At 30.3% G+C, this 12997-nt stretch overlaps 1 protein-coding gene across 1 annotated transcript; it reads left to right on the top strand.

The window, feature by feature from the left end:
* Positions 1-10074: 10074 nt before the first annotated feature.
* Positions 10075-10881, top strand: LOC115719535 (protein METHYLENE BLUE SENSITIVITY 1). The gene has a single exon (XM_030648617.2). The coding sequence runs from the start codon at positions 10268-10270 to the stop codon at positions 10580-10582; it is 315 nt and encodes a 104-aa protein (XP_030504477.1). The 5' UTR covers positions 10075-10267; the 3' UTR covers positions 10583-10881.
* Positions 10882-12997: the final 2116 nt, after the last annotated feature.

Here is a 12997-nt window from a genome sequence, read left to right on the forward strand (position 1 = left end):
ATACTTCAAGCAAAAACAGATAATATCTATCTAGACTTTCATTGACTAATTAATTTATTTTCTAATTATAATATATTTTAGTTCAATTATTTTTAATTAATCATTAAATAAAAAAATTATTGATTTAAGTTGGTCCAAAATTAATTAAAATAAAAAATTAATTTTTTAACTTTAATCTATTTTTCAAAAAAAAATTAAAAATATCTTGCATAATTAAATGCAATTTCGAAAATAATGATTAATAAAATAAAATAAAATATAGATATATTTTAAAAAATTATTCAAACTGAAGTTGTTATGAAATTTAAAAATTTTCAACGTAAAATAATTTTCTATTTAATTAAATATCATGAAAATAATAATATTTAAGTATCACGATGAAAATCAACTTAAATATTTAATTTTCAATTTAATTAAATGTATTAAATTCAAGAAATAAATAATTAAGTATAGATGAAACTTAATTATTAATTCTAGATTAATACAAGAAAAATATACTTTATTTAAATTGATTTAAAATTAATTATTAAACAATTAATTTTCAATCTAAAATATATTAGAAAAATAACTAGTACTAGAAATAACTATCTAGAATATATTTCAATTAACTAAGTGTTTTTCTAAAATTAACTTTAAAATATTTAAATGAAAAATAAATTTCATATATTTTAAAGGTTAATTATGTTGCTAATTCAATTTTAATTAGGTTATACTAATATAATTAACCTAATACAATTATTTAAATAAGGCAAATGGGTCTTCACAATTGGAGTAGTTCATGTGAGGGAGGGCTGGGTCCAGTATATCGTACCCACTGCTATTGGCCCCCTAACTCTCACACAAGGCCCAAAGGAGAGAAATTTAGCCTTTAAATAAACAATTGTTATTAATTGAATAAGCCCAATACTAATTGGGCCTAAATAAAATTTCCTAAGTGTAATTTCTTTTAGCAACCTAGACTATTTACTTAGTAAAAACTTAAATGGGCTTCCTATATGCATCTAAGCCCAATAAGCTAACACATAGGCTCACACAGGTCAAATGATTTGGATGGGCCCTATCATGTTACTAGATTTACACAGATGAAAGAACTTGCAAAATTTACCTGTTACAAATTATTTATAAGATCTATTTACAATTGGACTATGATTAAAATCAGATCATTGGATCTGTCAACAAGTTAATCATATCAATTTAGATCAGATAAATAATAGGTTTGTAAAAAAAATAAATATATACAATATAATAATTAAACAATACAAACAAAAAATAAGTAACTGATCTGGAATATCTGGAAAGTAAGCTAAAATATCTCAAATTTAAAATTAAAAAAAAAAAATAAATTTTAAAAATAAATATCTTAACTAGGATTCAAATTTAGGTTGTTAGAGAATATTTGAAAAAATTCAAAATTCAACAAACTCCTAAATTTCCAAAATTCTAAGAAAAAATAAATAAAAAAAAATATCTAACTAATTTTTCAAATATCAAGTTTATTCAAAATTTAAATTTATTTAAAATTTCTAATAAGATAATATAATAAAATATCTTTAATTTTGAATTTAGATATTTCAATATTATATTTTAAGTCTTATAATTTAATAAATTTAAATATTACATAAATAAACTAATTAAAAAATAAGTTATTTTATATATGGTTAGCATATTTTATTAAAATAATAAAATAAAACAAGTTTGAAAATTTATGGTTTTGAAACCCTAAAATTTCTATTCAAACCTAAACTAACAAAACTTTTCAAATTTCATGTTATTTTTGCAAAAATATAATTTTAATAAAAAAAATGTCTAATAAGATAAAATGTTAAACCTAACATATTCCTAATCTTATAATTTTAATTAATAAAATATATTTTAAAAATAACAAATTTAAAAAAATATATATAATATGGTTAGCAAACTTTAAAATTCGTACAAGATTATTTTAAAAAATAAAGTAAGATCATTTAAATTTAATAATAAAAAATAGTATCAAATCTTATAATTAAAATAAATAAAATAATCTAAAATTTCAAAATTAACCATAAGGCTATTCTTGTGAGAAATCAAATTTTTTAAAATTCAAAGCCTACTAATATCTAAAACTAATTTTAATTAATTAAAAAAATAAAAAAAAATTAGTTTTATTCTGACAATTAGATTTTTAATTGAAAATTCAGATTTTACACAAAATTATAACAAAAATTGGCTTTCGTTTCAATGAAAAATGATTTTTGAATCAAAAGTTATGACAAAAGAGGGAGAAGAGGTTCGGCTATAGAAGGATAGTCAGATGGCTCAAATTTTTCTAAAGGAAAAAATTTCTAATTTTCAATCTTTCTTAAGTGTGAGCCATCACTATCTATTTATAGGTAACCACTATGTTTAGGTTAGGAATTATTAAGTATTAAAATAATGAAAATATTAATTGAAAAAAATACCATTAAGTGGTCGGCCATAGGGTTAATGGGCCCCACTTGGTATTTTGCAATTTTGACAATTTTCATTTCTATTTTCTCAAAAACGCTAATTTTCCAATTCTAACCATTTAAATGCCAAAACTAATTATTTAATAAATAAAATAAATTATTCAATAATATTGTCATTTAATATAATTATTAGACATAATAAAGTCTTCCCATTAATAAATAAAACCTAGAATCTCTTTTCTTCACAATTTAGCCATTGCTTAGTGAAAATTCATAAACTAGACATAGCCTAATTCTAGAATTATAATAGATTAATTAAAATCAATTATTTGAGTCTTACAAGCAGTATGGTCTCAACTAGAATGGGGACCATGGGCCTATATTACTGAGCTTCCAATAAGCTGAACCAGAATTTACCAAGTAAATTCCATAACTTATTAATTCCTTGTTGCATCAACTCTTAGAACTTGGAGTTGCACTCTCAGTCATATAGAACGCTCTATATGTTCCACCATATAGATACACTATCACATTTAACCATCGTTATAATCTCAATAATCAAAGATCCTCTATATAGACGATTTACACCGAGTAGGGATAAATTTACCGTTTCACCCCTCAATGTATTTTGATCCTTAAAACACTTAGCTACCTGCAAATGATGTTTTAGTGAACTAAAATATAATCACTGAAACAGGAGCTTTTCCATTTATATCTATTTAGCTAAGCTCGAAGGAAATCATCATCTAACTTCTAAATACCTATGGAAGCTATAGATTCCATATTTATGTTTAGCGCCCCCACTCAATATTTATGTTTAGCACCCCCACTCAATCATACTATCAAATTCCCAAAATGTACGTATCACCCTGACCTAAAAGTAGGCTTAACTAACAAATCAAAGAACATGAATAACACTCCTGAGATTGAGCCTAAGCTTATCAGGATTAAGATCTTTTGATCTAAGATCAACTAGTGATATTGACTTGGAAAGATACAACGGTAAGTATTATAATATCTTAACCAAGATCAATATCGGTCCAGTCTAATGTATACTCCATACATTCGAAGCTAGTATACTTTGCCAATGTTCTGAAAAGAACACAACACTTATGCAAAGTTTAAGTACACTTCATCGCTGATTATCACATCAGTGTAAATCAAATGCACTGATGAAACAGGAACTTTGTCTTTCGAATCATATAATCATAATCACATTCCACTGTGTTGACATCACTGTAATTGTAAATGACTATATTATCTGAACTTAACAGATTTTGTATATATATTAAACCATAAACATGAAAACTGTTGGATATTATTTTACCAGGATCTTAGATCTACTCACAAGTATGTTGATTAGCACCCTAAATATGAACTTTCTAAAACGATGAAATAAACACATATAAAGTTTAGGAAACCTTACATTGGGTGCAGCGGAATAATATGACTCCTTCCGTTTAGATATCTAACCCTTGATTCCTTTCTGTTGCAGAGCATTATCAATATCTGAACCTGGATCTCTTTCTCTAAATCTTTGATGCTGAAACTCCTTCTTGCTGAAAGTCTTTCTTCACGATCTTCCTCACTATGGTTGAGGTATCACTTGCTGTGTGTGGGCACTACTCACACACTAAGAATTTCGAAATATTGAAGAAGAAAAGAAGAGGGAAGTGGCTGCTAAAGATAGGGAGAGAGAAGGCTCAGGTTTTTCTGAATCAGAAGTGTCAGAAGAAAAGTGTAATTTTCCTGAAGCCTTCACTATCTATTTATAGCATTCCACTAGGGTTCGGTTTGAATTATTTGGCATTAAAATAATGAAAATATCAAAGGTAAATTCCTATAAAAGTGGCCGGCCCTATACTAGTGGATTTGGGCCTCACTTTTTTCAATTTTGCAGTTTTATCTTTTCTGCATCTGATTTTCTCAAAAATACCAATTTTCTAATTCAACCATTTAAATGCCAATTCTAACTATTTAATAACTATAAATAATTATTAAATAATATTGTCATTTATCATATTTATTAATTGAACCATACAAAGTATCATAATTAACAAATATGCCCCTATTAACTCTTTCTTTACAATTTCGCCCTTACTTAGTGAAAAATTCACAAATAGACATAGTCTAATTTGAGAATTATAATTGATTAATCAAAACAAATTACATGAGTCTTACAAGCAATATTATCTCAACTAGTGCGGGGACAATGGGTCTATATAACCGAGCTTCCAATAAGTAGATCAAGAATTTATTACTAAAATTCACTAACTTATTAATTCTTCGTTGAATCCACGCATAGAACTTAGAATTGCACTCTCAGTTATATAGAATGCTCTATATGTTCCACCATATAGACACATCATTAGTTATCCATTGTTATAATCCTAATTTGATCACTGATCCTCTATATGAATGATCTACACTGTAAAGGGATTAGATTACCGTTACACCCTACAATGTATTTTATCCTTAAAACACTTGACCCCGTATAAATGATATTTCAGCTTATGTGAAATGAGTACTCCACCATTTATGTTCGTTTGGTCAAGCTCGAAGGAGATCATCCTTTGCTTACTATTCGCCAGATAGAAGCTATAGATACCATGTTTATGCTAGCGCTCCCACTCAATTGCACTACCGTGTTCCCAAAATGTACGTATCACCCTGACCTAAAAGTAGGCTTAACTAACAAATCAAAGAACACGAATAGCCTCTCGAGATTGAGCCTAATCATATCAGGGTTAAGATCATTTGATCTAGGATCAACTAGGCGATATTGACTTGAATAGATATTACGGTAAGTTTAATAAATCTAAGTCAAAGTTCAATATCGGTCCCTTCCGATGCATACTCCATGCATCCCACCTGAGCTTTACTTTAACCAATGCTCTGGAAAGAACATAGCATTTCTCCAAATGCAAGTAAACTCTTGTTGTAGATTATCATATCAGTAAAACCCTATGTCTGATAAATCTAGGAAACTTTATTCACATAGTCATGTTTACTTTCCAATGTGTTGACGGCACAATAAACAGGATCAAGTATGTGAAAAGGGTTTCAGATGAATTTATACATTATGTACATATAATCATGAAATAAATCATGTGAACCATGCAACATTAAATGTTATTTCTGATCTATATTAATAAGTAAATCTGATTATATTGAAATGAGTTTTATTTAGGGCATAAAACCTAACAAAAACAGCATGTAAACATAAATGACTTCTAATCTTTTATTGATAACAAATCAGATTAGATTGTAATGGGTTTTATTTAGGGCATAAAATCCTAACAAGATGTACCACGGTCATCAATAGATTCATCTAAAAATAAACCTTCCAATTGTAGCTTCTGCCTCTCCTCATCAGTAGGACAAATGTTTTTAATCTTTAACTGAAAATCATAATCAAAACAACAAAACATGAAACAAAACACAATTAAATAACCAAATATTAATAAAACAACAAAAAAAAAAAATAGTAAAGAAACTGAAAAATCACCTTGTTCAATGCCAAATCAAAAATCTTGCCCTTCAAGTCTCTAAGAGTTGGATTTTTGCTCACAATATTATTGCTCAAATTCAGAATTCTTGGAATCTTGGATGAAACTCTTTTGCAGAATGTGTTTACCATGGCAGGACTGTTAGGTTTTATGCCCTAAATAAAACTCCATTTCAATGTAATCTATTTTATTCAACATCAATAAAGAAACAGAAGTATTTTTCATTCATTTGTGTATGTTTTGGTTCACTTTATCAATTGCTTGTCTATTTGATTTATAAATTCATCTTAAACCCTTTTCACATACTTGATCATGTTTATTGTGCTGTCATCACATTAGAAAGTAAACATGACTATGTGAATAAAGTTTCCTAGATTTATCAGACACAGGGTTTTACTGATATGATAATCTACAACAAGAGTTTACTTGTACTTGGAGAAATACTATGTTCTTTCCAGAAATTGGTTAAAGTAAAGCTCACGTTGGATGCATGGAGTATGCATCAGAAGGGACCGATATTGAACTTTGACTTAGATTTAATTAAACTTACCGTAAAATCTATTCAAGTCAATATCGCCAAGTTGATCCTAGATCAAATGATCTTAATCCTGTTATGATTAGGCTCAATCTTGAAAGGCTACTCATGTTCTTTGATTTGTTAGTTAAGCCTACTTTTAGGTCAGGGTGATACGTACATTTTGGGAACACGGTAGTGCAATTGAGTGGGAGCGCTAGCATAAACATGGAATCTATAGCTTCTATCTGGCGAATAGTAAGCAAAGGATGATCTCCTTCGAGCTTGACCAAACGAAAATAAATGGTGGAGATCTCATTTCACATAAGCTGAAATATAATTTATACGGGGTCAAGTGTTTTAAGGATAAAATACATAGTAGGGTGTTACGGTAATCTAATCCCTTTACAGTGTAGATCATTCATATAGAGGATCATTGATCAAATTAGGATTATAACAATGGATAACTAATGATGTGTCTATATGGTGGAACATATAGAGCATTCTATATACTGAGAGTGCAATTCTAAGTTCTATGCGTGGATTCAACGAAGAATTAATAAGTTAGTGAATTTTAGTGCTAAATTCTTGATCTACTTATTGGAAGCTCGGTTATATAGACCCATGGTTCCCGCACTAGTTGAGATAATATTGTTGGTAAGACTCATGTAATTGGTTTTGATTAATCAATTATAATTCACAAATTAGACTATGTCTATTTGTGAAATTTTCACTAAGTAAGAGCGAAATTGTAAAGAAAGAGTTAATAGGGGCATATTTGTTAATTATGATACTTTGTATGGTTCAATTAATAAATATGATAAATGACAATATTATTTAATAATTATTTATAGTTATTAAATAGTTAGAATTGGCATTTAAATGGTTGAATTAGGAAATTGGCATTTTTGAGAAAATCAGATACAAAAGGTGTTAAAATTGCAAAATTACAAAAAGCAAGGCCCAATCCACTAAGCCATGGCCGGCCACCTTTGTAGGCTTTTTAAGGTGATATTTTCATTATTTTAATGCCAAATAATTCAAACCTAACCCTAGTGGAATGCTATAAATAGATAGTGAAGGCTTCAGAAAAAATACACTTTCTGAATCAGAAAAAACTGAGCCTCCTATCTCTCTTCCCTAGCCGCCACTCACTCTCTCTCTTCTTCCTTTGATTTTCGAACTTACCCTAGTGATTAGAGTAGTGCCCACACACAGCAAGCAATACCTCAATCATAGTGAGGAAGATCGTGAAGAAAGATCATCAGCAAAGGAGATTCAGCATCAAGGATTCAGAGAAAGAGATCCAGGTTCAGATCTTCATAATACTCTGCTACAGAAAGGATACAAGGGTTAGAGATCTGAACGGAAGGAGTCATTTAATTATGCTGCACCCAATGTAAGGTTTCTTAAACTTTATATGTGTTTAATTTATCGTTTTAGAAAGTTCTTATTTAGGATGTTAATAAACATACTTGTGAGTAGATCTAAGATCCTGGTAAAATAAATTCCAACAAGGACAACATTCATAAAACCAAACAATAAACACCCACGAACAGCCCAACACTCTATACCAACCATCATACTGACCTCCCTTCTCTTCTTTTTTATTTTTCATTTTAATCCCATACTGTATCCTACATTTGAATGAATCAACAGTCAATTCAAAGGACTCCCTACCCCAACAATACTCATCCCAACGACCGCTATCAACAACATCTAGATCAAACCTAGAAACTTCTTTATTTGGAGTATTGCTAAGAAGAAAACATTAGATGAAATACAATACAGATAGTTTCAAACCAAGAGACTCATCCTGACCCCACCTACTCCCCAAAAAAGCATCCTTTATAGCTTTATGATCTATGATTTTTACACCACGGAAACAAACCTCAATCAACTGGTTTGATTCATGGGAAAATAACAGTTTGTTGCAATCACCAAAACAATCAATACCAATGATCAAATAAAACTCCTCGGCACTGAACCGTATACAACGGCCAGCAACCTTAGCCCAAAATTCTTTTGGATTAGGCTGGTATACTTCCCTCAACAGCAGGCTATGGACAACTTGGGGGTGGAAAACAAAATCAGGTATATCCAAAAAATGACCAAATTGGGTGTCACGAAACATAGACAACAAATTCACAGATAAAGTATTCTTTATATTACTAATAACAGAGAAATTAATAGTACAAATACATTTCGATCTGTAAAAATCAGAGGGACTGAACTTGTAATCCCAGACCTGCCATTTAACAAACATGGAAAATATAAACAAACATGGCAAATAAACAAGTATTCAAACTATATATAAAAAAAAAAAACCGAAAAACATAAACACCACTTCGAACATAAAATACAATGATTTAAAATCAAATTGTTACCCATTGATTACCTAAAAATGAACAGCAAACAACTAGACCAAATAATATTCCCAAAAGACAACATACATAAACAGATTACACTATTAAAAAACTAAAACAAAATGACAAGATACATTACAACGAAATTGAAATTTAAAAATATTTAAAAAAACTTGAAAATACAAACAGAACAAAAAAGACAACAAAATGAAACAAAATTAAGACTAAACAAACTAAAATGCAAAACCCACAAAAGAACAAATAAAATTAATCAATACAAATTGAAGCCCTAAAAATCCAAACAAAACCAAACGAAATGTTAAAATGGAAAACCTAGAATAGCACTAACCAGAAACACAAAATCGAAAAAATGAAAAATACAAGAAAATCTAGGAAAAAGGGGAAACCAAAAAGAAACTGTAAACAAACCTCAGTTCGAAGACCACCACCAACATTACCGTGTTTTCAGCAACATCTTGAGCCATTTTTTCTTGGGCACCCACCTTTGATTTCTTCTTAGGAGGAGCTCGCCCACGCTTAGACAATAGAGGAGCAAAATCAGAGTCATCCTCCTCAATAATAGGTCGTTTACCCTTGTTCTTATTAGCTAATGATTTCAAACTCATTTTAGAGCTTTTCTTTTGAACAAGGGAAGGAGATGATGAAGAACGGGTCACAGCCATGTTTATATACAGATTGAGAAACAAAAAGAAAGAGGGAAAACGGTTATGGGATTGAGTTATTGGGAGTTGAAAAAAAAAATTGAAGAACAAAAATAGGAGGGAAAATGGATGTGGGATCGTGGATATAGAAGTTCAGCAATGGAGGTTACTAATTTTTTTTAACAAAAAAACTGAAAAGAAATGAAAAATAAAAGGAAAAAGAAGAAAAAAAAAAGGGAAGTGATTGATAGTTGATTGATGAGTGATAGGTGAGATGCACATGTTTGATGCATGGGGAAGTGTGGATGTGGTATATGTGTAATAAAATAAAAATTATAAGTAAAAATGTTACTTTAACCGTGTGTAAGTATTTATGTATAAATTGATTTTTAAATTTTTATTATAATATTCGATAATGATGATAATGTAAATCGCTCAAACTGTACCGCACTACACTACCTTTTTCGAGATATGATTTTTACTGTTTTAAGATCTCGCAATTGCGGTTTGAGAAATTACACGCATATACAGTTTAGTTTACAAAAAAAGGTCACAACCCGCACTGCCCGTAAAAAAAGAAAAAAAAAAAAAAAAACGCACTTCCTCACGAAATTAAATTGCACTTGACCGCATTTGATTGGTTATAAAAGTAGATAACTCTATTTATATCGACCATACCCAATGCCCGTCAAGTCCCCCAATTAGGGTTTTCAGTTCTTGGTCTTCCTTGCTCTTTTGACCTCCGATAAAAAATCAACAAAACCCTTCTCCTTGATCCGATCATATCACCATGACAGGGAAGGCGAAGCCCAAGAAGCACACAGCGAAGGAGATTGCTGCCAAGATTGATGCGGCAACCACCAACCGCGGCGGCGGAAAGGCTGGCATGGCTGATCGCACCGGCATCGAGAAAGGTGGTCACGCAAAATACGAGTGTCCGCACTGCAAGACGACCGCACCTGATTTGAAATCGATGCAGATTCATCACGAGGCTCGACACCCGAAGCTTCCATACGAAGAGGACAAGCTTATAAATCGTCACGCGGCCCTTGCCGTCGAGACTTCTAAGGGTCGCCCTGGTATTCGTGGTAGCCTCAAGAAGTAAATTTGACTGTATTTGGGTTTATCTATAATCATGATATTATGTCAACAAAAGGGTATTCAATATATGGGTATGAGTACCGTGGGGTTTAGTTGTTTGGGCTATTGGGTTTCTCTTTGTTTGTTTCTCTGGTATCTCTCTTTAGCTGTTACTAGTAATTGTTAAGAACAAAGTCCAAAAAGGGGTTTGGTTAAATCTTTCCCCTTTTTGTAATTTATGGTCATCTTTCATGTATATTATAATCATTATCCTTTTCTATGAATATGACGATGACTTTGCAGCCGCCGGCTCATCTTATGCCATATCTGGTGTTTATTTGTTTATATAGTTCAGTGTGTTTCTTGTGATGCTGCTGTTATATTTTCTCTTTCAAAATCACTGAATTGTGTTTTATCAAGAGAGTAGCTTTCTTATTGCTTTAAATGTATGATTGTGTTAACTTTGATAATTGGTCAAGTTGTCCTGTAGTAACTTGTGTTTTTGGCTCTTCGAGTCTTTCTTAGAATAAGATTTTCAGATCCATGTTTATGGTTTAGCTACTTGTGCGATCATGGTCTTACGTGGTTATTTTGGATTTTCAGATGTTTCGGAAGGCCTTTGAATTTGAAACTGCAAATCCTATGTGATTATTTTTCTAGAGAATCGTATAATGTTAGCATAAGCCTTGCATGAATAACCTATAATTGGGGAGCTAGTTGAGTATTAAACTATTATATTTAACTAATATATGCTCTCATTGTTTGCTATAAGGTAGGAAACATCACTGGATCAAAGAAACAGCAAAATCCAGCCAGGAAATCCCTCGTATACTAATGTTTCTGTTTTTGAAATTGGTATACTTCATAATATAATTATATAGATATTTGTATACATGCATTGAATATATTGCAAGGTAAAAGGCTAGGAGAGGGGAGAGAGAGAGTTAGAGGAAGGAATAAGGATGATCAGTTAAAAGAGAAGAGAGTAGAATGACAATTGACAACCACTTTAGGATCGTTATTCAAAATTGTAAAGTAAAATTGTTAGTTTACAGATTGAAGAGGCTAATATGAGGTATAGAAACTTGTATTGCATTGTTTAGAATGTTATGTTAGTTCAGGTTTTACAATAGATTGACATATAAAGATCTTAAGGTGGTGTTTGGTTGGAGGTAATGAAATAGAATAGAAAAGAAAAGAAACAACTTTCATTCCTTTCTTTTGTTTGGTTGCATATTAAATATCATTTTGGTGGAAAGACAATTCCATTTTAAAATGGAGAAAAGACCATTCCAATACATAATGAGAAAAAATTTAATAATTTTTGTATCAAATTTTTTTTTTTTTTTTGTATTTTAAATTTTATTCCATTCATATTTTCATTCCCATTCTTGTGATTTCATTCCTCCCAACCAAACTCTACCATCGTTTTTGTATCAATATCTAACTAAATTCTGGATTCTACATCTATCATCGTTTTAGTATAGTATTGAAGTTAAAATTTTCATTCAATGGGGAGCCAAGGAAGTGTTATTCCGCCAATTTTCTAATAATTCAAAGGAAACTGTTAGCAATGGTATTATTGAAATTTCTTTCAGTTTTTTTTTTGTCAATTACGTGTGAACTTGTAATATGTGAAATATGTTGAAGATAGAAAAATTATTACTCACTTCAATTGCTGTTTGGAGTAGAGAAAAGACACCTTAGTGAATTCTTATCAGAGAGCAGCAGCTTTAGCATCAAGGACAGAAAAGATTGGAACTACATCAAAGGAAAAATCCCAAACTGAATCTGTTGCGAACAAAACCACCTGATCTTTATACTATGTTTGGAAGAAAAGAGTCGGGTGTTCATTAGAGCACATTCAAGTTTTTAGACCTATTAGATCCAATCCAATTATATATTAAATGTTAGGTTTTATCATCCGATCTCATCTCATTAATTAATTTCAGTTATCTATTAAATGTATTTCATGTATATATCTTTTAGAATTAGTTTGGATTTATCACATGTTTTAGATAGAGTTTTTTGGATTGGATCCATCTAATGTTTTAGATCGAATTGGATCTATTCAATTCAACAGAAAATGGTATTTGACGGTCAGTTATAATTGGATTAGTCGGTTGTAATTAGATTAGATTTATTTATGCACACCTCTCGGAAGAGTGATGAGTGGGTAGAAAAAGGGTGGAGGGAGAGGTAGAATTTATTGTTTAGTATGAGGGAGAAAGAGAGTAAGTAGAGTTCTCCCTCCAAATCTCAAAATTTTAATTCCTCTATTAAGTATTGTGGCATAAATATTTTATGTTTTTTAATTTATACACTTATATACTATATCTTTTTTTAACACATTAAATACTTTAAGTTGTTTTCTTTTATTTCTGTTACTATTATTCTGTTAAATATATCTGAAATTAAATATTTATGTCACATGTTACTC

Source organism: Cannabis sativa, chromosome 2, assembly GCF_029168945.1.
Source record: "Cannabis sativa cultivar Pink pepper isolate KNU-18-1 chromosome 2, ASM2916894v1, whole genome shotgun sequence".
In the NCBI taxonomy this organism is placed as follows: Eukaryota; Viridiplantae; Streptophyta; class Magnoliopsida; order Rosales; family Cannabaceae; genus Cannabis; species Cannabis sativa.